Here is a 26,228-nt window from a genome sequence, read left to right as displayed (position 1 = left end):
TTTAGGTACTCCCGTAGTGTGTGTACGAGGTTAAGGTTAGGCCATAATTCCATTCTGATTTTCCTTATTTTAGTTCTATTACGGGTTCGGGGACTGTCTATGTAAGCCAAATGAATACCCCCTGCCCATAGGTTTCAGTTCCTTTACACAACTTGATGTAAAATAGGCAAACAAAATTAGTTACGTCCACATTGGAAGACACACTTGTGTTGCGCCGATTTTTATATAGTCTACATTCTCAATTGTCCGAATAGCAGATTCTATATGAATTTTAAAATACTGAAAAACTATTGATAAAAAGAATATCATGTTACTTGGAAAGGGAACTTTCAAATATTAAATAGGGAAATGTGGAACATTACGAGGTGATTTTGTGTTGAATACAATTATGTGTTACGAAACAAAAATATTGACTTTATGAGAACATATACAACATGTAAAATCATGCATTGGAATCCCAGAGTACTACCAACAAGCCACATTTATCGTCGAATTTGTCGAAATGGAACAATCATTTAATTTTGCTGCCGTTATAGAATTGGTTTAAATTAGCAAGTTAAGTAAAAGATCGTTTTTCTGAAGATTTTTCAGTAAACAAATTCAGGTTCAAGCTGGTCCGTAGTGCGACAAAGGTTGTCGACTCCTGTTTAGAAAAACATCATAAACGACTATAAAACCGTTGTAACTATGTTCCTAACCCTAACCCTAACCCTACACAATAATTGTAGAAATCAATCCACTTCAATCATTTTTTTGTGGTTCTTTTGCGCGGTATAGTGGTAAAAATCTCGATCAGTAAGTATCAACATTCATTAGAAGACTATAGACAAATACATTTATATCATTTAGATTATCTTTGCATTTATACAATACTTGACAGACTTTGAATTTGACATGACCCAAATGCACGTTATTACCGCCGTTGTACCATACGTGTATTATTACTGCAAGAAGTTGTAGATATAATTTTTTAGGGGTTAATAAATTAATATATATAAAGGAATGTTTTAAATAATGTAACTGCTATCATACATTCATTGCCCACATCAAAAGATTTATAGCCAGGCTGTCAAATAGCCATAATTAGTGACAAAATGTCATGAATGACAAAGGTCGGGTGACACCCGAAACATTCATTTTATTATACATAAAATAGATTTATTATGATAATAACTATTCTTTTATCGCACGAACGTGGAGCAGTTTTCAAAGTTCAAGGAAACAAAATTTTTATTTCAGTTTACATGATATACCCGAATCCATCTTGTATATATATGCCTTATTCAATTCGTTCAAAAAGGGTGCAAAACATACGATTACATTTTCGAATCATTCTGTTACAAATTAAGCATTTCAACGCTGACAAGACAAACAATCAGACTTGGGGGACAGACATATAACTCGCAAGTAACATATCAATCTACTTTAGGCGGCAGCCTAATCTGTCATTGCCCTTCCCATCATTTTTTTACCTGTTTCCTCTAATCCTGTTTATTTTGGGTTAGAGAAAGTTATAAGTCGCGGGTTAAGTTGTGGGTTAATAACATCTTCCATTCTATATATTTCATGTTGACATCACCGGGTCGCTTGTTCATGGTAGACTATAGTTATCTTCGATAGCGCTTTTATCTTTGCCGTATTAGTTAGCATAGAAGGTGGGGCTTATCCAAATCAAATCAAAAACACATATAAGAGTTGAATTGCCACAATAGCATATCGTCGAACAGGTACTTGTGATATGTAAACAAAATGGCGAAATCCGGGTATTGTATTTGTATTGGCCTGATAGTGGATTTGATAATTTCGTTTGAGCGCCAATATTTGATGATTGTCGAGGTTTTATATGACAATACATCAAGCAGACAGCGAATTAAATTAATGTATTTTGATTGATTAAATTGAACATTTTTAATCCATTCACGGTATAATATAACAGGTAAATGAGTCCCTCTTTGAGGATAATTTTGGTAAATAGTGATAATACATCAGCATATCGGAGCCGCATGTAAAATGATTATCAAATATCGCCAAAAATCTTAATTAATTTTTAGAGAATAAAGGGATGTTATACTGATACATGAATTGTTATACAACAGGATCAAATCAAAACATTTGCTTAGTTCTTGAAGAATAATAAATTGCAGTCACATGCTTCAATAATGCCACCCGGGATTAGTTGAAATATGTAATTCTATCGAAGTCAATTTGACAGCTAGATAAAATCTCAAGAGCGACACATGACGATTCTCTCGAATAGAATCATGAACGGGTGATTTATGGTGTCGATGATTTACCATTGAATTTTTGATTTCAGTTTTATTGTACGTGAAAATAAAGAAAAAAATGAACTTGTGGCAAAGAGAGGATCAAATTGTTTTCCTACATATATAAAGACGAATGAGAACTTTCGCCCACATGCCGAGAGTGAGTCCTATTGAACCATAGACGAGGGATTGTTCTATGCAGAGAATAATTATGTGCCAAAAAATAGGATTTCGAGGGGAATATTGTGAGTAATTTCACAATTTTATCTATTTGCGATGTAGTCTCTGATTCGATGAATCAAATTTGTCAAAATTTATTTCAGTATGTTTACGCAGTATGCTACACAATAGGGCAATGATGAATTCAACCACTCGTGGTATTATAGGTTTCAAGCATTGTTTCGGCAAACAGCTAAACAATACGAAAACTACTCGGTATAACCATATTTCCTAGATGTGGTATTGACGAATCGATAGTCTGCGATAGACGATTCTTCATCTTCAAGATATATGTTGATTAAGTGCAAATTTTGGCGGAAATTTTACGTTCTCTTCCGAGCGTAGTTTTATAGCATAGGATATAATCATTTTTTTGGTTTACATTGAAATTTCAGTGTTTTTAAGATACATTTTATGTCAGAGTACAGGTAGATATAAAATATGTATACCAGACTTGGAATATTCCTAATCGGACTGATGATTAATATTGGTAAGTATATTTTATTTTCAATCAACATTAGTAAAATAAGAAAGAACAATACCTAAATGTATGGACACGAAAATCAAATGACTACCGCGATGGGAGCCAGGTGTCATAAAAGGAAGTGTAACAAATGTCATAAAACTGAATAAATTATTTCAAATAAAAATGCATAAAAAATATTGTGTGAAATATCTGTTGGGATTCCGCAATCTTTGTGAGATCCCGGAAAAAATAAAAGTAAAGAGTTCAAGTACTTGGAATTTTTAAAACACAAATTTTTGGGGAAAAATGATTTTTCCCGATTGACTAGAACGGTCCTTGTGTCACTTAGTATACAACAATTGCGGACGCATGGATAATTTCAGATGTTAGAATATCTAGAGAAGACCATCTTTTATCAAAAAGTATATCTTGATTCGACAACATTCAATTGCTTGATATCTGTTGTAGAAATCCCCTCCGCCACCAACCCACAAATGCGAGATTTGAGAAAAAAATCCCCGCCACGTTTTAGTACTGCAGAATGCGCTCGCCATGTTTTACATGAGTTTTAGGAGTTAGATCGCTGAATTCCATCAATGCATACAAATTCATGACTGAATAATTACTAAATTTTGATTTTGAGCGGTGGCGGGGCTTTCTGCAAAAGATCCTAGAATTGTATATAAATCTGATTTTATTTCACTGTACAAAACACATGATAAACCAAATGGCTTCAAAATCAAACAGTATATTTAGCGGGGTGTCCCGAAAGTATAACCTAGATCAATTGGAACATGTTCTAGAGAGAAATAAATTTTTGTGCAAAGCGTCCAAGATTACTGAAACACTGCGTACAATCATACACAAACAAAAGTTCAAGGGTTAAATAAATTTTTTTCATTTGCGTAGAAGTAACGTGCGTCACGTGTTCTGTTTTTTGTGGGAATCGTCTTGTTTTTGTGTAATGTACAGTACTTTACTTACTTTCATGAAAATCATTGAGAGTGACTGGTTTTCTAAGACCTACCTTTACAATCTTGTAAAAATGTATATGAACTATTGTTCGGAGGTTCATTTTATGTATATGCAATTTGTGTATATATCTATGTTAATACAAAATTTTAGAAATCTAGAGTTTTAATACTAGTCCATCATATCGCATAGAATTGAAAAGAAATGACTTAAGTTACTGCGCATAAAATTTCGTTGGGAGAAAACGGACAAAATATTTCATAAAATTTTTATAATTAATTTTTGGTGACGTGTACATGTACTGAAACGAAAATCTACATATGAGAAGCAAATCGTGCCTTCTTTGGTAGAACGAAATAGAACGATCAAAGTAATGTTGTCAAAATACAAGAATTAAAATGTATTGAAATGGTAGCTAAGTAAGCACCGCCCTTTCAAACAAAACTCGCAATACCCGGATTTTCAAATATTTGCGCTTAACTAATGTTCTTCATTGAAGAATTCCTGACGAGAGAAACGCACACGTATTGTTGGCGACATTGTATTATACTGATAACATCTTGACTCCCGGGGGCTTATCAAAGTTAAGGGCGTTGACACAGATTTTATTTATAAATGCAAACAAGCTTCTATGTTCAGGGCAACGTCAATAGAGCTTTAGAAGTAAGTGGGAAACTGGGTGGAAAAAAAAAACTTTCTGTTCAACTTGACACGAATCACGATGACGCTTATTGTAGTCGATTCCTTCATACTTTGCGTAAGGAATTTACTGCAGTAACATAGTATTGAACACGTAAAATCCCACTTGCAACACCTTCTGTAAAAAAATGTATTAAAAATAGTTAATATTATTCCCTTCTGTATAAGTTAGTATCCTTAACAGTCGATTTCCTAATTTTGCAATGCTGAGAATACGATACAATTTCGATCATGCTTGAATTTGAAATCCCGCCCAGTTCCAATGCGGATTTGTATGCCGCCTTTCGGATGTGCTTGATATTTTATTCAGTTTTGAACAAATGAATTCAAATAGTTTTACATTCAATTTTGTAGAATAGATAGATCATCATGATAATATACTTCTTTACACGGAGCTACTATTGTCGACTCCGGTTGGGATATAGTGCTCGTGCCCACTCAGAACTTTTCCTAATGGGGGACATGTGTTTACAGTTATGCTATCATCTGTTCAATCATGCTGTTCAATTTAATCAATAACATATTCAAGTTTATACTACATATTTTAGCAAAAAATTTTAATAATCTGAACTTGAAAACAATATCTTATATATATTTATACTTCTCATATTCAGAATTCGTAGCAGGAATTGATTGTTTTCACTGTGCGTATATAGCAGCGATGAATTCAACTTCTCCGGAATGTATCAGTCACAATACTACAGCTATAAGTGCATGTTCTGATTCAATGGGATGTATTCAGCTTTCATATCAATATCCAGGTAAAACGACAGCAAGACACAATAAAGTGTCATATACATGAATTTACAATGTATACAATCATAAATTACCAAGACTGTTTTATTATAAATACTACTAAAAAAATGTTAATATATATATATATATATATATATATATATATATATATATAACTAGACTCGAGAAAAGCTGTCTTCTCAAATTGTTCACATTATGAAGTGGTAATCACATTACTCCGGGTATCAGTGTCGGATCATGGCATTTAGAGGCTCTAAGCGAACTCTAATTATTTCATTAAGCACTGAAGATTTCTGTATTGCCATAAGCTCATGCCTATTCTGCTTAATGATTAATCCAGCCCTCCCTGGTATCATCTGGGAGCAAACAACGAAAAATAATTTGATTAATTAAAACATTTTACCTTGCAGAAACGAATGAATACGCATCCTATTTTCTTGGATGTGGAACAACCGAATGCAATGAAACCAACTCAGATGGAGTAGAAACTGTTCAGTACAACTTAACCGACCAGAACTACACTTTGGTATGATCAAGACACAAATAGATGAAGATAGCCGTTTCATTTTAAATGATTCATTTTTATGAGTGTCCGCACACCGAATTGGCCGCCATGGTTTTGCGTTTGTTTGTATATTAAACCACTTATCACCTTTTCCGCAATGCCCAATCTAGCAATCAGTGTAGTTTTTCATGGCTTGGTTTTTCTTAAAGCTTTCATGGCTTCATGAGTATGACTATCGTCGCAAATTTATTACATTCCACTCCCCACATTATCTTTGCATGAGGTTGTAGGTATTGGTCATTATCAACGTAATTGTTGAAAGAGAGTACAACAGCCCGAAAGTTTATTACTATCGTGTATTTTGTTTTTTAAGTTTGGCCCAAGCCTCATTTAATTGGGCTTGTGTTTTTGTGTGCGTGCTGGTGGGCAGGCACATGAGATACTTCATGTTTTAAACTTTTTTGTAGGTTTTGCTTGCCCTCCAGAATTCTCCATTTTAAATTTAGGTTTGTTATGGAGTTTTCGAAATAAACTATCTATCTATCTATCTATCTATGTTTTATTTATTTTTTTCACTTTTTTCCTTTTCAAGAGAAAAACATGCTGTAAAGGTGATTACTGCAATTGCAATTCAGCGACTTGCAACATGTCGGCTGAAGCTCATAAAATTGCTTTGGAGAACGAAGAAACAACTCCATCCTATGACTATGTTACAGGTATTTGAAAACTTGTCAATAAAAATTTATCCTGTGCAAAAATATTAGCTTGACGAAAATTGCATGATGAACTAGATAGAAGTTGATAAAACATTCAGAATCGCACCGCTTGTTAGCTTGCGTGGGTCCGAATCTCATATGTAATAACTATGCGCAAAAGCTATTCTCATTAATTAATGACTGCGTAGGTAATTTCAGCCTCCTATGATCTGTGGCTGTAACGATCAACTATCAAGTTACAAATTGTGGATAGTCTGCATTTCAAGGTATAACTAGACAGTTTTACCGGCTTCACTCTCAAACAGAATTATGCAAATCTTGTTCCATCAAGTTTGCCACTCGTATCCCCAAACACAATAGAGTTAAATTCGATAAATAACGCATTACATTAGTGTTAAAATATGACTTTTTGTAGATTCTGAAATGGTGGACTGTTTCCATTGTGTACACAACTCACTAGCAAACGTTACTAACTCAAACTGCACTGAAGATAAAACAACTTCCCGACTGCAATGTCCTGGAAATTTGTGCATGAAATACACGCTTCAGTATAACAATGGTAAATATGGTGATATTTCAAGCTTACAGTGATTAAACATAAATGATTACATTGGTTATAAAGTGGCTTTCTTTTTTAAAGCCAATGATAGAAAAGAGACTAAACGATTCCAGAAAAAAGTTTGACTCTACGGTGGCTTTTATTGCATGTTTCCACAACGAAATGCACGTACTTATTAACTCATATTTGCGTATTGCATCAGGTTCGACGGACTATATCCTGTATACTTTGGATTGTGCCTCAAATAGGTTGTGCAATCAGTCGGTAGCTGATGGTGTTGAAAGAAGTAACGTTAGTCCCGGATCGAACATTTTGGAGGTAATAAACGTATCCTGGCGTAGTCTGATGTCATGCGACTAAGCATAATTTAACAAAATCTATTTTTCGCAGAAAGTGACATGTTGCGAGGGTGACCACTGCAATTGTAATTCTCCAACTTGTCTAGAAGCGGGTGGAATTACGACTACTACCGGTAGTGATGTAATTACGTCAACAATTGATACAACATATGAATATGAAACAACGGTTACCCCGGAACCTATGTTTACTACTGTATCTACATTCAGTACGAGCAATGGTTTGTCTAGATCGACTTCAATGGGAAACCCTTCTACTTCATTCAGATCTACTTCGACAGAGGCAACCACCGCCGCAATCTCTCCGCAGCCAGTTTCTGAATCGGTGTCAGGTGCACCTCTTAACAGTAACAATACAGCTGCAATATCGGCAACAGTAAAATCGGATTCAGAGGAATCCACTTCTGTGGAAGCAACTGTTACCTCCACTGCCCCTGTACAACCAGATTCAACATCGGCCCCACCAACAGCGGTTTCCAGTATATCCGCAATAGCTCCAACTACCACAATTAGCACAACAACGACGAGTTTTGGATTTAGTATACACAGCGGCATAATGCTTAAAATCTATTTATCAATTTTCTGTGCATTTATTCTTTTGCAAAAATAACTACACAACACGATCGATGTCTTATAACACCATTCCATCGAATTCATCGTTTTTAGTAGTGAGCCTCGCAAAAAGGTCGATTTTTGCTGAAACTCTGTAAATTAGTAGATTATGTTTTTATAACAACTGTTGGATTACAGAATAATACGTCTTACAATACTATCATTTACTGTTTGCTTCTATTACAAATCGCAATATATAACATCGTACCAATGCAATTCATTTTACAATGTTCATTATTTGAGAGATTTTGGTTTCATATGTGAAGAGATATTTTCAGTATACTGTATTTGAGTGTTGGTTAAAATGTTAGCTCAATGTTATTCCATGTACACGGTGAGATATTCGATGATAGAAAGAAAAATTTGGTACGCCTGAAGTATGCGCACCAAGATGTCGCATAACCTGAACCCAACCTGGTACACAACCTGAGTTCAGGTTGTGCGCCATCTTGGTGCGCATACTTCAGGAGGTCCCAAAATTTGTTATCTGACAAATCTCACGCATTTTCTGATTTTACAATTTTTTAAAGATTTAAATCTACCAGAAAATCATAAAAGTACTGCTATGCTTAAGTATACTTGACAATTAATACCAGAAAAATCAATCGTTTTGGGGCCGTAATCAAATCTATCAAAATACACCATCCTAATAGTTGCATATGCCAGCTCTGTTGGCATGTGAGTGAAATTGAAATAACATCTAAGAAAGAAATATCTGAACGTAACAGGGAGTAACAATGATAAGTCAGGTTAATTACACCCGTTTATTTATTGTAACAAAATGAATAAACAGCGTTGGATGAGAGCGGTATCTCGTCCGGTTAACATTCCATGTCGGGTGTGAGATTAGTTAGCCAGTTATGTGTTTCAGACTTGATGGCGGAGAAATCCATAACCTACCATGAAAAGTTCAGGTCAAGATAGGACCACACAGGATAGGACCGGTTGTGGACGGGTATCTTTTTTTTCAAAATTAGTAACTAGTCCTGTAGCAACTTGCTAAGTATTAATCACCCTATCGGTGCATCAGTAACATCATGGTTCCTATTTTCCTAATTATAGGGGACCCAAGATTTCGACTGAAACGTTGCTGTTTGCTTCGAACAAAAAATTACAACACCCCACGAAACATTTCAAACAAACACCCAACGATCGTTTAAGCTGGCAAAAAACAGCAACACTTCTCGCAGACCGGAATTGCATTGGTCAATTATTTTTAATCCTCATCTGATCTTGGTCAATAAGAGTATAGCTATTGTCATGTGACAGCACAATAAGAATATATGCTCATTGGACAGCAATAAACTATGCAAGAAAGTATAATCGACTTATAATATTCAACCGTAGTACTAGTAGTATATATTTACGATTCAACTAACCGTTCCTTACTAATGTTCCGGTTTCAACAAAAATTATATGAGATGCTAGGAGTCTGAGGCCGACTGAAATGTATTTTAATTAATTGAGCTAGTTTAATGATGAACACGAAAAATAATATTTGTAAATCCTATTTGTTTTTTATTTTTAAATATAAAATATGAGTATGGCCTACAAAGTGGCAAAAGTTGTCCGTTAAGAATAATATTTTCATCTCCGACCACAACCGCATTCTATGGAATGATATGTTGTTTATGATTGTCGTTATGCTTGTAAAGCTATATCGACTTCAGGAATAGATCGTTTGCTATGGCTATATTTTAGTATATTTCACAGTCCGGTACTGATATGGAGTGTTTACTGGTGATGGAGAATGTGTGGTCGGATAAACGAAAATTAAAAAATTGAATAATTAAAAATGAAGTCTCAAATTGACAAGGAAATACCGTAAAAACTGTAAAATACTGAATTATAGGCCCCAACTGGCATTTTTGAAAATAACTTAAAGCGGTAAAATATATTCAGATATTTTCAAAGATTGGTACTGGTATACAGGTATAGTTTAACATTGGCGCTTCTTGAACTTCACCCTTACTTACCAACCTTATTTCATGTTCTGTTTATATTACAGTATTATGGTATCCTTCTCTTGCCTCTAAATTAGAGTCTAATAAATATCTGTATAGGCGAGATAAAATTTTACTCACATGTCAGCATGTACATTATATTTTTTGATAGATGATAAATTGATTTTAAGCAGATAAGTTTAAAATATACAACTCCATTATACAGTTATAGCTTTGCCTCAGTTTACGCCAAATAATTTGGCTCATCATCTGAACAACTATTGAAATGCCACCACATACAGTAAGTTTTTATTCTATCTGTAATATTTGAAAGCAAAGATTACGGTATCGTCAGTATTTCTACTTGACTCAATTTACAGATTTAGCAATGGTCTGCCCATTGTGATAAGAATTATCAACCTATTCAGCTCATCACTTCATTACTGCATTATGTATTAAATTAGGAGGGAAATTGCAGAATAATTATCATGTTTAAAGTCCAGCAGTTCTAGGGTCCAGATTTTACAAGATTTCAGTGGTATTGAAGCCTACATATACGTTTTTGCTCTCAAAATTACCCTCCAATTACTCAGAGTAAAAATTTGTCAAAAGTCAAAATTTGAGCCTGAGCAGGAGTCATTTTTTAAAGCTTGTAGTCAAGTCAGGAAATTATTTCAAATTACCATCTCTGAATTATGCCTCATTCTTGTTATAGGATATGGCTGAAAAAGTTAGTGGAAACACTATATTATTCAATCAAACTAAAAGGGAATTATTTTCATTGGGAAATGGATTCAAAGTTTGGAACAGAAGGCTGAGGAATAATTGGAAAGTTGCTCCGTAAGTGGAATTATGTTCTAATATACTTTTTGTCAGCTTTATCTTTTCACTCCTACTACTACCGTACTACTAAACTTTCCATCTTTTTAAACAGCAGCAGTAACATGACTGAATACCTTCATACTTTGAAGATAGATGTTAATATTAAAATCCAATATTAAAGATAATCATGTAATCTGTAAAGATGCAGAGAAATTTAGGATATAACCTACAAATTTGGATTATTCAAAATTTGAAAAAACTTATTTTGAAGAGGCTTTGAGTTCTGATTATCATGTATATTCGAACAACGAGTTGTGACCTTTTATTTTATTGATCAAATATAATTTTTTTTTCTGTTATTTAAGCCTCAAAGATGAAATATCAAGCGATAGCCTCAATGGTGCAAGACTTTATATAATGCCAGGTTGTCGAGAAAAATTCACAGTTACAGAGGTACAATATTAATTTGAATTTTAATAATAATGCTATTCTGAATGTTATGTTATATTGAAGAGAAAACTTGAATTTGCAGTAGGCGACTTTGGGCAAAAAAGGCAGCAAAAAAATTTGGTCTCCTAACTAGCTCATATTTTCCATTGTTCATTGAATATGATTAAGAAAACTATTTATCATGCCTATTGATATTTCAAATTATAATTTATAATTAGAATTTACTTTGTGTAATTTTATTTTTTCAGGTTTTTCTAACTAATGGGTGCTCATTTATTTTATTCGCTTTTGAAATAGATTTCAATAGGGAATTCTCGAGTATTTATCCATTCGGTTATGAAAATTTATATAGGGCCTATATAGGTAAGATATATGCATAGAGATAGTCAAAGGAGGCGACGACCGTAATCCTGACCCCCAAGCCGACGATACTCGTATATTTTATTCTTACTATGCATTTTTCTTTTAAATTTACAGTTCGATCAAATTAAGCAATACATATCAGATGGAGGAAGTGTTCTTGTTATGCTTGGAGAAGGCGGTGAAACTCATTTCAATACAAATCTAAATTATTTATTGGAAGACTTTGGTATCATGGTTAATAGTGGTATGTTCCTGTTTTTTTTATACTATTGTGCTTTAGGGTTATAGTTTTATATATATTTTTTTTTCAAGACTGTTTGAAGATATGTCCTCCCATTTTAGTTGACTCTTTTAGTGGTTATCCCTCTATGCTGTAGTAACATAATTACTATATTTTTTAATGAAAACTGTAGTGTTGCTGAACGCTCTACAGTTCAATGATGTGCGAAAAATTGTTTTCTACCTAGGCGGTTGACGTATTCAAGGTGGTTGTGTTGATACCAAACTGAAGGAAATGATTAATCTGTTTTATCGATTTTATTCTCTCACAGTATATGTCATTTCATATTTCTGTGTCTCCTAAATTACCAAAGCGAAAATTTTATTAAAAAAGGTTTCTTTGAATTGTGAATAAATGTGTTTTGTTGATTCTTCCATCACAGATGCAGTTGTAAGGAGTGAATATTTCAAATATTTTCATCCAAAAGAAGCACTTGTAAGCAACGGTGTTCTCAATCGGGCTATCAGTCATGCGGCAGGAAAATACATTCCCGGACTTGACGATTCAAGTGAAAAAGATGAAATTAATTCAGTATCACAGTGAGTGTTTTGGCACATTTCATGCTTTTAGGATTTTAATATAATTCCCTTTTACAGATGATAATTTTTGTTCTAAAGTGCATGGCAACATTTTGATCACCTATAGGTGTGATACAACATACGTCTTTTAAAAAACTTTGTGAAAATAAATATCTGTTCGACAAATTTTCTGTTTTTCCTCTGACCACCCTGTATATAGGATTTTCATATTTATCCCAGGGGCAAGGAAGGACTTATTTTTTCATTAATACTAACTGAATTGAAATAAGAAAATTCTTTTTCTATTCAGAACTTTACAATTTGTATATCCATACGGAGCGACTTTAAATGTTGCCAAACCAGCAACATCAGTACTTTCAACAGGATCGGCATGCATTCCAGTCAACAGACCGATTCTTGCTATGCATCAGTCTAAGGTAGGTGCTTTGTAGCAAAGTTGTATGTTCTTGTTCACAATTACCAATGATGGTCATTGGTCACTAACCTATATTATGTTGTTGTTGTTGTTCTTGGGGTGTTGTTATTGTTGTTTGCTAAATTGTTGTTGTTGTGTGTTTTTCTCCACAAATTATGGACCAACTGATTTCAAATTTTTAATACTTGAATGATAGGATAATTCTCGAGAAGGCTATTTTTTATATCATTCGGTAATTTTTTTAGTTATTTTTTAATGGGAATATTGCTATGACATCTGGTGCTATTCGTTTACAGTTTTGCTGAAATTTTGAATTTGTGATTCATTTTACTGTTGTGTCCAAATCTTTATTAGTAAGCATTTCCCCTTTGTGAGTTTCAGCCTTTTTTTCCATGAAAAGGTAGAAATGAAAATTTTAAATATTATTCTGTACATTTATGTTTCAGGGTGGAGGAAAATTAGCTGTTCTGGGTTCAGTTCACATTTTTTCTGATCAATATCTCGACAAAGAAGAAAACAGCCGAGTCATGGTAATATTACTCATCATTATTTTTTTCATTTTAGCATATATTGGATCATGTTTGGTCAAGTTCATGAATCTAATCTTGCTGTGCCTGATTATATACAGCCCAAGCCTAATCTAAGCTTAATTAATTTTTTTTTTTCAGGAAGTATTGGTGCAATGGCTAACAACTGATGAAATACAACTCAATGCTATTGACGCAGAAGATCCAGAAATATCAGATTATAATATGTTGCCACATACCCAGATATTGGCAGAAAGGTACTTTTGTTGATAATTTGAGACATTGTCTTAGAATTTACCAGCATATTGACAGTGATGTCCAAAACAATATTATGGTTAATGTGCTTTATCATTTCAATTTTTATATTCTCTTTTGTTTAAAATAAATTTTACATTTCATATGTACATTTAACACATTGACATGGATAAGATAATAAAAATGAAATAGCAAAATTGATATTATATAAATATTATTCACTTTTAATGGAGGAGATATTATTTGTCAATTTAAAGTAAAATTTGATTCAATTGTTTTCTCAGATTGAAGGCTTGCTTGCAAGAAGGCGAAGAAGTTCCGAGTGACTTCACACAACTGTTTGATAGAAAGTTATACAAAATGGACAATTCTATTTTACCGAAAGTATTATCGTAAGTTTGTTTGCAACAAGCTCAATTCATTGGAAGGTTGTAAACACGATATTATCCATATGCATTGTTAATGAGAAATCTATATATTTAACCTATTTTTCAGAGCGTTTGATGACCTCAAGATAAAACATGAACCCCTGACGTTAATTGCACCAAATTTTGACACCCCGTTGCCGCCATTACAACCAGCGGTGAGCAATTACTTTAAAATTTTATGTTAAATTTGCATCATTTTAAATCTCTTTTCATATAGTTATTGTATTTAGAATGACATAGTAATATCTTCAAATTTTTTGTTAAAAGGGAACACAACATTTTTGTGTATGGGAAGTTTAATATGTTGTTCTGCTCTGATAATTCTTTTCAAATTCAGGTTTTCCCACCGGAATTTAATGATCTTCCTCCACCATCTCTTGATTTATTCGATTTGGATGAGTGTTATTCATCTGAGAAAGTGAGACTCGCACAAATCACGAACAAGTGTAAGTATTAGGATTTGACATTAGCAATCGATTTATAAGTAATAACAGAATATTGGAAAATGATTTTTAAACGTTTTACGACTCTGGAGGTCAGCTGAAGTTTCACTTACTGTATATTAGACCCGTAGACCAATACTTATGGATATAAGATTTGAGGCAATTACAGTCTGCCCAAGTATGATCTATCTTAATGTAATAAAGGAGTGTCGCAATGAACTAGTCAACATGTAACGCCCACGGTCATTCTTGGGCTTCTGGGCAGTTTCAATATTATTTTATAAAACTTTAGACATAGCTGAAGTGGGAACTCCAAGAAAAGGTATACTGCATCGTGCAATCATGTTGAAAAATACATAAAATAAAATTATTTCATAGTTAATTTTTTCACCAAATTTGATTCACTCCATGTAAATAATAACTAGCAATTTTTCTATTGTGCACTTTCATCCATTTGATCTTTCGAGGAATTCTAATATAATATTTTCGCAACTATTCTTCGTGTGGATAAATAATTAGTTTAACGTTGCACTGTGTGATGTAGAAATGTATGATATTATATCATTCATTGACTCTAATCATTTAGATCTGGGGTTCAAGGTAAAATTGCGAGGCCTGCGGAGATGTGCCAATTTTGAATGGTTGGGCCACAAAACGAGTTTATAATGTAGTTTAATCCAGTGTGAGCGAGTAACTCAATCCATTTGCATTGAAATCCTATACCTGAGCTTGTGCGAAGCGAACAACGCATGTCATAACATCAATAACCAAAATTTTCAAGCCTGCATTTAGTAGAAAGTTTATGTTAAATAAAGGTGCGTCCCTTGGTTCCACTGAGTTATTTGTATCGGCATATGCAATGTCATGACTCATCTCTGACTCTAATATCAATAAAAACATGCTCCGACACTGTTCCTTTTTTAGTATGGATCACTTCATAAATACATAGTTCAAATATATTGCCAAGACCATGTTGAGTTACATTAACTAAGTAGGTATATTGACATTTTAAAGACAGTATCACATTGGTTACAATCAAAATATCTACAAGTATAATACTCTACTCGGTAGGACGTTAATTTCTTCATGGTCTGTTGTTAACCCTTTCCATGCGATTATTTTTTTTTTATCAAATAATCGTATTTGCTACGCCGATTTTATGCATTTGTACCCCCACAACTAATCGATTGACTAACGAAAAACTAATGATCCTCTGCTGCCCACTGACGGCTCGTTGGAAAGCTTATTTAAAGAGCTTGCAATTGGCGATTGAAAAAAGGTTTTTTAAAAGTGGTGGTCTGAGTCACAAACCGGATAGAAAAAAAGGCATTTTTTTTTTTGGGAGGAAACTTCAAACCCTGATAAAAAATAGAAATATTCGCTAAATCCTTTACTGTTACAGCTTCGTGGTTGGCAAACTATAGCATAATATTGCTGTAGCAATTTCGTGATCTAACTCAAAATACTTTGGTAGATGGAAGGGATAATATGTCTTCTATTACCACCCGAAAAACACCGAAATTTGCATAAATTTCAGAAACACTCCCTCGTTCCGCCGCAAATAAATTTCCCGTTGTAAATAAAAGCGATATTCACCGTCGCTTATGTTAATCTAGAATAAGACTTCTTATCAATAAACTAAAACCCGGCAAAACTAAACCAACAGTTTGCGACCGATTGCTAAATGAAACAGTGGAGTACATCAACGTACCCGCCGCAATCTAGCGACTTTTGTCGTTGGTACGTATACGTGCCCACCGCACGGAAAGGGTTAAAACTATTGTTATGTAATAATTCAATGCTAATTTCCTATTTTCAGCAATCTCAATTTTTGCCTGCAACTCTTGCAATGACTTATCTGCTTCGATTTGAGCATGGATAAATTTACATTGGCACTTCTTTTTTGTAAATGCATTTTTCAAAATCTAAAACTCTCTTTCTTTTCAACTCTGCTACGTTTTTTTGGTTGCTTTTGACACTGTTAATGCAATTGCAAATTAATGCAAAGTAATCGCATTTTACCTTTAATACGACATCTTGCTTAGATTCGGGTTTTTGTTTATACATAAGGCTGTAAGACGCAATCTGAACTGGTACTGGTTTTGAGTGTAGGAAATAAAGCATAACTGGCTTTTTAGGCACAAAATCTATTTCTGAGAAAAAAGATTTTGAAGTGCGCCTTATGGTCTTTGAATTGATGTATGTGGAAGCTTATACAATGCCTTGTTCCTAGTGAAAAGCACCGTATGTTAAAAAATAGCGTCATGTAGCAACTTGGTTCTTTATACAATCTTAAAATGTCTACTTCACACATACTCCGGAATTGCATATTTAAAATAATTTAAATTTTTACATACATAATTACTGCCAGTAATTTTACTCTAAATTTTCCAAATCTCGAATCTACAGCAAAAAATGACAAGTTTTGCATAAAAAGGCAATCATTTCAGTATATAAATTCTTAAAATAAACTTTATTTATACAATTACTTTTACATTTTATTTTACTTCATTGTATTATCAATCATGAAGGCCACGTTTTCAACTTTTAATATAACAATGGTTAATCATAACTAGCAGAAAACCACTGCCTGAGCTGAGGTATCTATTTTCCTGTCTGAGAAGAAAGAAGCTTTAACTCATTCTTGCTTGATTCAAATCTCTTTAGCAATTATTGGTTGATTTCAGCCCTGAATATTGCAAGGATAAACCTTTGTATAACTATTTTTTGCATGTCATTAGTCGATTGTAACTCTTGTATCACCACACTTTCTGTTGAGGCCTTAAATGAACAAGTGGAGTAATACAAAATACCACTATCGAGACAACGATATAAGCAAGACCTGATGTACCTTCTAACTCTGACTAGTTTATATATCCCAAATATATGGGACTTGAGTATTATAGAGTATGTCCTTGCCTTAGTCTCTATTTCAAACAAAAAAAAATAGGAATGTACACACTCACTGCAGCTCTATCTGTAAGTCTTCATCATAGATGTATGGAAAGTCCTTTACATTTTACCCAAAATGTCATTCAATTTACTTTTCTTTTTTGCAGGCAATGAGGATGATCTTGAGTATTATGTTCGTGAATGTGGAGAAATACTCGGTGTCACGTCTAAACTACCAAAAGGGGCACAGAGTGCGAAACATGTTCTTGAATATATTTTCAACGAAGTTGTCGAGTACAAGAAACTAAATCGAGTGAGTAGGAGACATGAATATTTGAGCATTATATTCACATGAAAAGATATAGAGCATAGTTTTTTTCAGCTACTCGAAAAAAAATTCTTTGACTTCAAAATTTTCAACCCGTCTTGTTGAAATATTAATGTTGGCAAATTGAAATAGAATGATAAGGAGTTTATCATATGACCTACGGTAAATATTGTATTACCGGGTTGTGGCCGCCTGTTGCACCATCTTGATTTAAACCTACCATTTTTAGAAATTCATTTTCTCCACATATATCTCATATTTTTTATATTTTCAGGAAAGAGAGTACGAAACACCCGACGGTATTGAGTAAGATGGTTTAGTACTGCTGATATTGCTATCTTTTTGACTCGTCCGGTTATAGTTGCAAATCATTTTTTGCCAGACAACACACATTATGAAGTGTAAAACTCAATAATACATTTTCCCTCACGCTGCTTCTACATGTAATTCTCTCTCTGTATTATCAAACTGTGATGAAAAATGTCTCAAAATTGTTTGTACTTTTTTGTTGATATATTGCGATGTAATTCATATACATATTCCTGAAGATTGAGAAATTGCATGATATCCAAACAAAAAGATTTTAAATGAATTTCTTGAGTGGCATATAGGTTTTGCATAACACATTCACAAATTTTATTTTGCGGCGTTTCGTCTGACTCAAGTTTGACTTCCCCCAACAAGCATTTCACAACAGTAATTTTATTTAAATTGCTAGAATCGTCAGACAAAAACATACCACTCCACGCAAACAAACATATATTATTTCGTTTAAGTAGTGACATTAATAAACGCCAGATATGAATTTCATGATATACATATATAATATTAACCTAATTTTCATCATCAAAATTTACTCAATATACTGGGAAAGTCTCTAAATCCCAACAATTTCAGACTTCTGCTTATCAGATCTCGTATTTCCCGGCAAATAAGCACAGGTGTACAGTAAACACTGGTTGTGCTTTTTTTATCTTCGACATGAATATATCTGGTGGCAATAATGACGATCACAGTGTTGAAATTCCAGATTCACAGCGCAGAACAGAACGCAGATTTATTTGATTTTGGGGATGCTATCGCCCAAGGTATTTTAGGGTCGGAATTGAATAATAAGCTGACCCGAAAATATTAGGCCAAAAATTTGGGTCTAGAAAAGCGACTTATTCGCCAGGAAATACGGTAATTCTGTTATTGAATTTTCTGAATTGATCCATTTTGAAGCCAAAATGAAGCAGCAAAATTTCTAGAGAAAAATTTGAATGTATTCGATCCATCTGCACTTTCTAATAATACCTCTTTGAATCGATTATTACTTATCGATCTTAAGATCGGTAAGTATGTTGATAGGTATTTGTCTGTTAGATACACATGATATCTCACGAAAGCGAGGTTGAATCTGCTCCAAATTTTGCATATGCATTCATCATAACTCGGAACAGAAGCCTATTGATTTTCGATGAATTATATTGTATAATTAGCGAGTTATTAATTAATTAGTGATGGGACACACAGTGTCACAGTATGGAGTAAGAGCGCTGTTCTGGGGGATCCCCTAACCTCCGATCGATAGGTCTTCGGTCTCCGACCAATATTCTCGTTCTCATATTATTAAGAAGTCCCAGCAACGGCTTTCTTGGGTTTTGACTATTTGATATTCAATTTATCAATTTAGGGCTATTATAATGCATTTCTTTTCTTGTAATGGAATTTCCAAATGAATACAGCTGTACAGTCATTCAAGTGATTCTGCATTTTTAGAAATACTCCATGTATATTTTTTATAGCAGGCATTTTCTGTATAAAAGCACACATTTGTATGTAATTAGGATTTAATTTGTAGCCTTTCTTAAAATTTTGTCAATGACTGTATATTTTTTTGTTTATTTGTAATGGTAGTTCATAGTATTCTTAGATAATAAAAGTTATTTTTGTATATTTGTTGTGTGTTTGATTCCGGGTATTGCTGGTTCCCTACCTTTTTCAAGCGACCCAAATTGTTTGAAAAATAAATTTTCTAAAATCTCACAACCCAAGGATATGCTCAAATACTAAACGGCGTATAGTGCTTCTATAACCTCGAAATTGAATTACCAATAACAAAAACCAATTTTTTACATATTATTTATTTCCTTATTATTTACTCCGCTGTGGGTCACTAGCCATAAGTTGGAAAACACTGACCTTGGGCACTTTCCTCATGACCGAAATAGCAACGCCCAAACCTGGAAATGTAGTGACTTTGGACGAGACTCTCAACTTAGCTGTTAGTGACGTGTACCCAACAGTGAAGTTTGCCGATATTAGTTACTGTGTTCACAAATGGATTAATTGACATAAATATAAATCAAACTCTGAACAAATACCATCCAATTTCGAACTGCTCTGGGCCTCCATTATCCATGAAAAATTGTTTGGTCCGAGGATTTTAGCATTGTCTGCCAGTGCCACCTTTGCAAGTTTGATTTGAGTTTAGGAAGTTCAAGACAAAACATTTGAAGAGAAAATCGGACAAACTTTGTAGAAAGAAAATATTTTAGACGCAAACACGCAGAAAACAACACATGACGTAAATTAAAAATAACCCTCAAATTGTGTCCTCGTTCGATGACATGACGCACGCTTCCGTCGTGTTACCGACTGGTACATTATTCTTGCTCTGGTAACCCTACGTGCAACCTTTTTAAACAATGGGTGCCTTGGAATGGATAATTAAAAATTTGGTGTGTTTATGACTAAGTCATCGTCTTGTGACCACTCACCATTGTTTGACTAAACTAAAGCTTCTTTGCACCTATTGTTCTATAATATTGCCTATTGTGGCGTTTGCAAAATTACAATAACCGGATGTTTGACGGGTTCTAACGGTACAACACATTGAACATATGTTTATACATGGAATGCCGAGGCAAGACATTGGAAGGATTCGCGCTCATACAAAGAGAGTACTTATACAAAGAGCCTCAAGTGTATACAATATTTAGAGTGAATCTGCAAAGACTACAAAAGAAAAAATAACCAAACATAACATATGGACACTAAAAATGTGAAAAAAAGCAAGTATATACGTGTTAAGTGAAAGCGTTAATGTTGATCGCACCGAACTACCGTGTTTTCCCGAAAATAAGACCTAACCTGAAAATAAGACCTAGCTTGAATTTTAAAAATGATTTTGATATAAGCCCTCCTCTTGACCTAGTCAATAACGCGAGATTTTTTTATCCCTCATACACGTTTTAAATGATTGATAATCTATGTTTTGCAGTTGTTTTAAATAAGAACGTGTTATTTATAAGTAAATGGCTATCGGTTTTCATAGTTTGTATATTTGAAAATCTCGTAATTCTTTACTTTTGTTTTCAATAAATAAAAATATAAGACATCCCCCGCAAATAAGCCCTAGTGTTATTTTTCGAAAGAAAATTGAAATAAGACCCAGTCTTATTTTCGGGGAAACACTGTAGTACGTTTTCAATACACGGTTGTCGTGATTCTTGTTCTCGATTGTTTCTCTCGCTCATCCTGGTGTTCCATTGTTACTCTCATTTATCCCGATGTTTCATTGTTTCTTTCACTTATCCTGGTGTTCCATTGTCTATGCAAGTTGTCCCAAAATTGTTTCTGGAAGTGATTCAGACTTAATGATTGTATTTTCTTCCCGTGGTTTATTCTTGAATATATAACGAGCATACTCAAAGCTCTTCCCTGTTAATTAGAGGCCAGCGTTAAACTTATCGGACTAATCAAGGTGAGGCATAAACACATAAATCTAATAGGGCACATGTGCATAGATACTTGTTATTACCTAAATATTTCTACCTACCTTTTCCGGGTGAGATGAGTAATGTAAGTGAATATGTTTGGCGTTTTGTCCTCAAAGTAAAACAGTCAAGCATTAGTATGTCCATATTTTAGTTAATACATGTCCGAGCATTGGGTATTTTTACTCATTTTTCAATACAAGAGGCGATACATTCGCAGGCATAGCTAAGACAAATCACCACAAACTTTCTCTCTTTCAAAATGAATATGAAAATGAGAATAATTCGTGAGAATTGTCACTTAATGCCTGTCATAATATTGACTGAGTAAGGTTGGGCCAAATGCTGCTTACTTCACTAAATACGAAATCTCTCAATGTTTAATATTGCGATTGCATTTTGTTTCAGATGAAACAATCAATGATCGTCCTGCTCGTGATTGGACTCTCTTTGTTTGCCCTCACCGACATCTTCATAACGTAACTCAAGTTTTTATTGTGGTCGATGGTACTTATAATATTTGAAAATAATTATATGGATAAATAATGAAATAGAAAATATGCATTATATCACTTAATTCGCTAGTAGAAGTTTGCTCAATTAGGATTCTAGTCATTTCCCGTGGAACATAGAAGCGATTATATCAAATTGAAAATACAGTTTATGCATTTTACTTGGTTTTCCTGTTTAACTTTCATTTTAAATTGGGTGAAAAATACTTTGAATCTCAATAAAATATCATCATCAATTTCAATTATCATGCATTTTCGCGGTGAGAAAGAAAATATAAGAATTAATTGTTTTTCAGTCCAACAATGTCAACTGCACATGATGAACGGTATCGCCGAAGACTCGCATATGATGAAGTAGACGTAGAACAGAAACAAGCAGATGATACGGCCCCGGGTACGACATATAGAGTGTGATAAGTTATTTACTTCATGTGATAAATATTATTTACACAATATTTATTGCTATTTTACAGATTACGTCTTGGAAATGGAGTCATTATTCGACGAATAGCTGTATACGGTATAAATGAAAAGAAGAATATTATTCAAGACTAAATTCGAATTTTTAGTTAATATATATATATATATATATATATATATATATTGACGAGAATAAATGTAAATGGACAAAAACATGGAACTATTCGTGTATGAACACATATGAAATTTTTTAAATTGTTGTAAATTGCAAGCGTGCAACACAAAATAGTCGAAAAACATTGAATATATATATATTTATATCATCAGTGGCAATATACTTGGTAAAAATAACAAAGTTCTTGTCTATATTGAAACACATAGGGCAGAGTGGTGCTGGTATGGAAGGCATATTAGGAATCGGATCTTTTGTAAAACGCCACCGCCACTAATGCAAAAATGTGAGATTTGAAAAAAATCTCCTCGTCTCGTTAATAATTGAAATAACAAATTTGTAATTATCCAGTTCGAGTTCAGGTTAGGAATGATCGTAAGAATAAGAAAACTGATATGAACACTATGAGATCATTTCTCTATGTAATGATTGTCGAACATTATTATTCTTTGACAATGAAATCTTCAACGTAAAATCTTATTTATATCGGCAAAAGGTACAAAAATCACCAAATATGAAAAAATAAATAAGAAAACTAGAGTACCTCTCCCATATGGTTGCAGCTTTTGCACCGCATCTCTGCGAGGAACATACACATATCACGATAATGCTTTCCTTCCGCTCCGTTCTACAGAATATTCTTAGGTTAAAAGCAAGTCTCGCACTGTTTCTAGTACGATATCTTGAGAGAACGCTAACAGCAATCAATTCAAGGTGGGTCATTACTTAAAAGAAATTTTGCCCGTAGTTTGGAGTAATGAAAGGAAGGGTAGTTTAACTGGCAATCTGCTCGAACTCGAATTTTTAAAGATGCTGTTCTAGAAACCTATTTTCCTGTAGACAATATAATTATAGTTTATATATATATACAAAAAGAAATTTCGAAATGTATTTTGTACATCTTCAAAACTTCCGACGGCGGCAAAAGTAGGTCGTGATTATCGTATACACGTATTATTGTATTCTCACCCAGAATATAAGTCTTTTATACTGAGTTGATAGGTGTGTTATATACTTAGTTTTTGTTTTATTTTGAATTCACCCCATTGGCATTACAGACGAGCCTCATTCCTCTAATTTTCCGTATTTTTATTCATAAGATACCTATGACCTATTACATTATGTCTCTTTTTTAGATGCAGAAAGCAGTTTTACTCCTGTTGATTATTGGATTTGCTCTCATGACCACTGATGCTGTGGTCAGGTAGTACCTACTACTTTTGTTATATTTTAATAACAAATTCTGTATAATATATATATATATATTACGTATTAAAGAACTCTTTAGCGTTCATGTTTCTTAATTCTTCTATCCTCTATACAAACAAATTCAAGCTATTTCACAACAAGTAGGCCTACCCTTTTCATTCAGTTTGAAATTATAGAATACCTGAATATATTTATTTCTGGCCTTGTTTAATATACTTTTTATCGTTTTATATTGCAGACCTCGAGGGGGGTACTATCGCAATGGGTGGATTTGGGGAAAATACAGGAAACATCGCGTAATTGTAAACGTTCGGGGTGAGGAACAAGTAGAAACTCCGGGTGAGTAAAGTTCAAATGAAAAATAGATTGCTAACACTGCCAGTGCTAATAACGAGCCATTATGACACATTTCATACGCATAGGCAATATATGACAGATATTGATCGTCCTTGACCTAACTGTCGCTAAGTGTCACTTGTTGCAGATAGCCTATATTTAAAAAGTTTTTCTACAAATTTTTGACTATTGTAGAGAAACATAAACTTCAATGATATTTTTTTTAAATTGTGTCATCTTGTTTAAATACTCTGCCACTCTATAATTACCTATTCTTTTATTAGATGAAAGCGAAAAAGCAGACCAGGATGAAAACTTGATGTTTAATTACTGAAAAGGGAATCTATCGGAATTCAACCAAAAATATACACAAGAATACATTTTACACGCTTTTGGGTTGGGTTTAACTGCATAGTGTCAAATATACATGGCTGCGTAAAAATTGTGTAATTTATATATTAGGCTACTGCAGAGGGCCCCAACCTTTTTTTCGGGCAACCCAATTTTTTTCAAAAAGTAAACTCAAGGATATGCCCACATACTAAAAGGCATTTAGTGATTTTATGGCCGCAAAATTAAATGACTAATATAATATATATAAAACAATAAATTTCATGTGACATTTGTTTCCCAGAAACTACCGCAATGTGAGCATGCTGCGCATGTTTGCAATCAGAGAGTTTTCGAAATCGTGGCGTGGGTTCGCTTGAGCAAAATAGATGCTGTCAAGTTTTTATGCTATGATTCTCACCACATATACAATCTAATATTAAGCAACACTTCAATACCAAATATAAAATAAAATATACTAGCAAATAAAATCGGCAACTTTTGAGTTTTTGTTGAAAACACAAGCGACCGAAGATGATCTTCAGGCGTCCCAGTTTTGGGTTGCGACCCATAGGTTCGGAAAAACTAGTATAAAGCATCCTAAAAAGCAATTATGGTGTGCATTGGAATGAAGGGAATTAGAATTATTGAATTTGTCGCATTAGCTTCAGCACATATTATAGATTGAAGATATATATAGATATTGCCTATACCTAGATGCTTATAAGCCCAGTTGCAATTAGTCTAGAAATATTATATTTGTATACGGGTATGTACCGTACCTATCCCTGTGGTGCTGCTTTTCCCATCCATGTTCGTCAAGTTGTGTGCTCGCTGTGTACTGTTCTTGTTTTAATATTTTCCGCCCAACCTATATGCCACGAATACTGCAGAACCCATAATTATTCTGCACTACTCTAATAGCCACTAACAATCGCTTTCAACATAAAAATCCGTTAAATACGGTATTGATTCTCGCAGCCAGAAGCCCGTTGCTGGGCACGCCATATTGGTTTACTGTGTATGCTTAGTCAGCATTATTTCGCAATTCTTTGTTGTCATTGAGGCATATCCTTCTTACAGATGTCGCTGTTAAGTCATATAATACGATGTGATCATTGTAGTATCTCGGTGTTTATTTCGATTTTATTTTGTTCTTACTCTGTATGATCGAGTTTAATTAGGTAAATATCTAATACTCCATAGTTATTATGACATCCTGTATTTTATTTTTCAAACTTTGTTGTTCCTTTTTGTGATTGAGGCTAATTAAGTGAATGTTTAGGTAACTCTTCGTGGTCATTGTGGCATTCTTTTTGTTGTCCCTTTTATATATATGATTGTGTCGAATTTAGTGACTATTTAATATTGAGTTGTTCGGTTGCTATATTTGCTGCTTCAATGCAGCTACAAGGTGTCGCTGACTGGATGACTCTTTGAGTCTTTCGCGATCCCTCGTCTATTGCAACAAGCCGATATCTGTCTTCGTAATTTGTTATATGTCTTTTTTTATTTTTTCATATCGTATATTGGTTTTGCATGACGAAAATAAAATCTGAATCTGAATTGCTCACAGGGTAGGTTGGGGTTGGTACGAGTGTTTCAATAGGGTGGTTCACGTAATCGCTGGTCGGTTACGGCTTCCTACATCACCAAGTCCATGCTTCCGAAAAGAAAAA

At 33.8% G+C, this 26,228-nt stretch overlaps 2 protein-coding genes and 1 long non-coding RNA gene across 5 annotated transcripts; all 3 read left to right on the top strand.

Moving 5' to 3' along the window:
* Positions 1–2,829: 2,829 nt before the first annotated feature.
* Positions 2,830–8,340, top strand: LOC120334646 (uncharacterized). Its single transcript, XM_039402152.2, has 7 exons — positions 2,830–2,973; positions 5,235–5,381; positions 5,787–5,902; positions 6,474–6,597; positions 7,013–7,156; positions 7,359–7,474; positions 7,547–8,340. Exons 1-7 carry the CDS (start codon positions 2,925–2,927, stop codon positions 8,120–8,122), a joined length of 1,272 nt encoding a protein of 423 aa, XP_039258086.2. The 5' UTR covers positions 2,830–2,924; the 3' UTR covers positions 8,123–8,340.
* Positions 8,341–10,218: 1,878 nt separating this feature from the next.
* Positions 10,219–19,715, top strand: LOC120334153 (intraflagellar transport protein 52 homolog). 2 transcript variants are annotated; one of them, XM_078120585.1, is made up of 14 exons: positions 10,219–10,368; positions 10,783–10,907; positions 11,255–11,342; positions 11,817–11,946; positions 12,365–12,521; positions 12,811–12,937; positions 13,383–13,466; positions 13,605–13,720; positions 14,003–14,110; positions 14,214–14,301; positions 14,484–14,592; positions 14,882–14,911; positions 17,649–17,794; positions 18,084–19,715. In XM_078120585.1, exons 1-14 carry the CDS (start codon positions 10,354–10,356, stop codon positions 18,117–18,119), a joined length of 1,359 nt encoding a protein of 452 aa, XP_077976711.1. In that variant the 5' UTR covers positions 10,219–10,353; the 3' UTR covers positions 18,120–19,715. The 2 variants fall into 2 exon arrangements, with proteins under 2 accessions (XP_077976711.1, XP_077976712.1); XM_078120586.1 differs by lacking the exon at positions 14,882–14,911 and having other exon boundaries at positions 18,084–19,711.
* Positions 19,716–21,476: 1,761 nt separating this feature from the next.
* Positions 21,477–24,661, top strand: LOC120334633 (uncharacterized). Of its 2 annotated transcripts, XR_005568520.2 has the most exons (7): positions 21,477–21,557; positions 21,979–22,049; positions 22,379–22,476; positions 22,556–23,388; positions 23,811–23,878; positions 24,122–24,222; positions 24,504–24,661. It is a non-coding gene; the product is annotated as an uncharacterized LOC120334633 (long non-coding RNA). The 2 variants fall into 2 exon arrangements; XR_005568422.2 differs by lacking the exons at positions 21,477–21,557; positions 21,979–22,049; positions 22,379–22,476 and having other exon boundaries at positions 23,297–23,388.
* Positions 24,662–26,228: the final 1,567 nt, after the last annotated feature.

Source organism: Styela clava, chromosome 15 (assembly GCF_964204865.1).
Source record: "Styela clava chromosome 15, kaStyClav1.hap1.2, whole genome shotgun sequence".
Classification (NCBI taxonomy): domain Eukaryota; kingdom Metazoa; phylum Chordata; class Ascidiacea; order Stolidobranchia; family Styelidae; genus Styela; species Styela clava.
The sequence above is the reverse complement of the archived record's forward strand: the minus strand, read 5'-3'. Positions and strand labels throughout refer to the sequence as shown.

Excerpts from the sequence above, each read along its gene's own strand:
- LOC120334646 (XM_039402152.2), top strand. The coding sequence starts at position 2,925 with ATGTATACCAGACTTGGAATATTCCTAATCGGACTGATGATTAATATT. Across the intron at positions 6,598-7,012 it reads ATCCTATGACTATGTTACAG|ATTCTGAAATGGTGGACTGT; the intron begins GTATTTGAAAAC and ends GACTTTTTGTAG. Across the intron at positions 7,475-7,546 it reads CCGGATCGAACATTTTGGAG|AAAGTGACATGTTGCGAGGG; the intron begins GTAATAAACGTA and ends TATTTTTCGCAG.
- LOC120334153 (XM_078120585.1), top strand. Across the intron at positions 10,908-11,254 it reads AATAATTGGAAAGTTGCTCC|CCTCAAAGATGAAATATCAA; the intron begins GTAAGTGGAATT and ends CTGTTATTTAAG. Across the intron at positions 13,467-13,604 it reads AAGAAAACAGCCGAGTCATG|GAAGTATTGGTGCAATGGCT; the intron begins GTAATATTACTC and ends TTTTTTTTTCAG.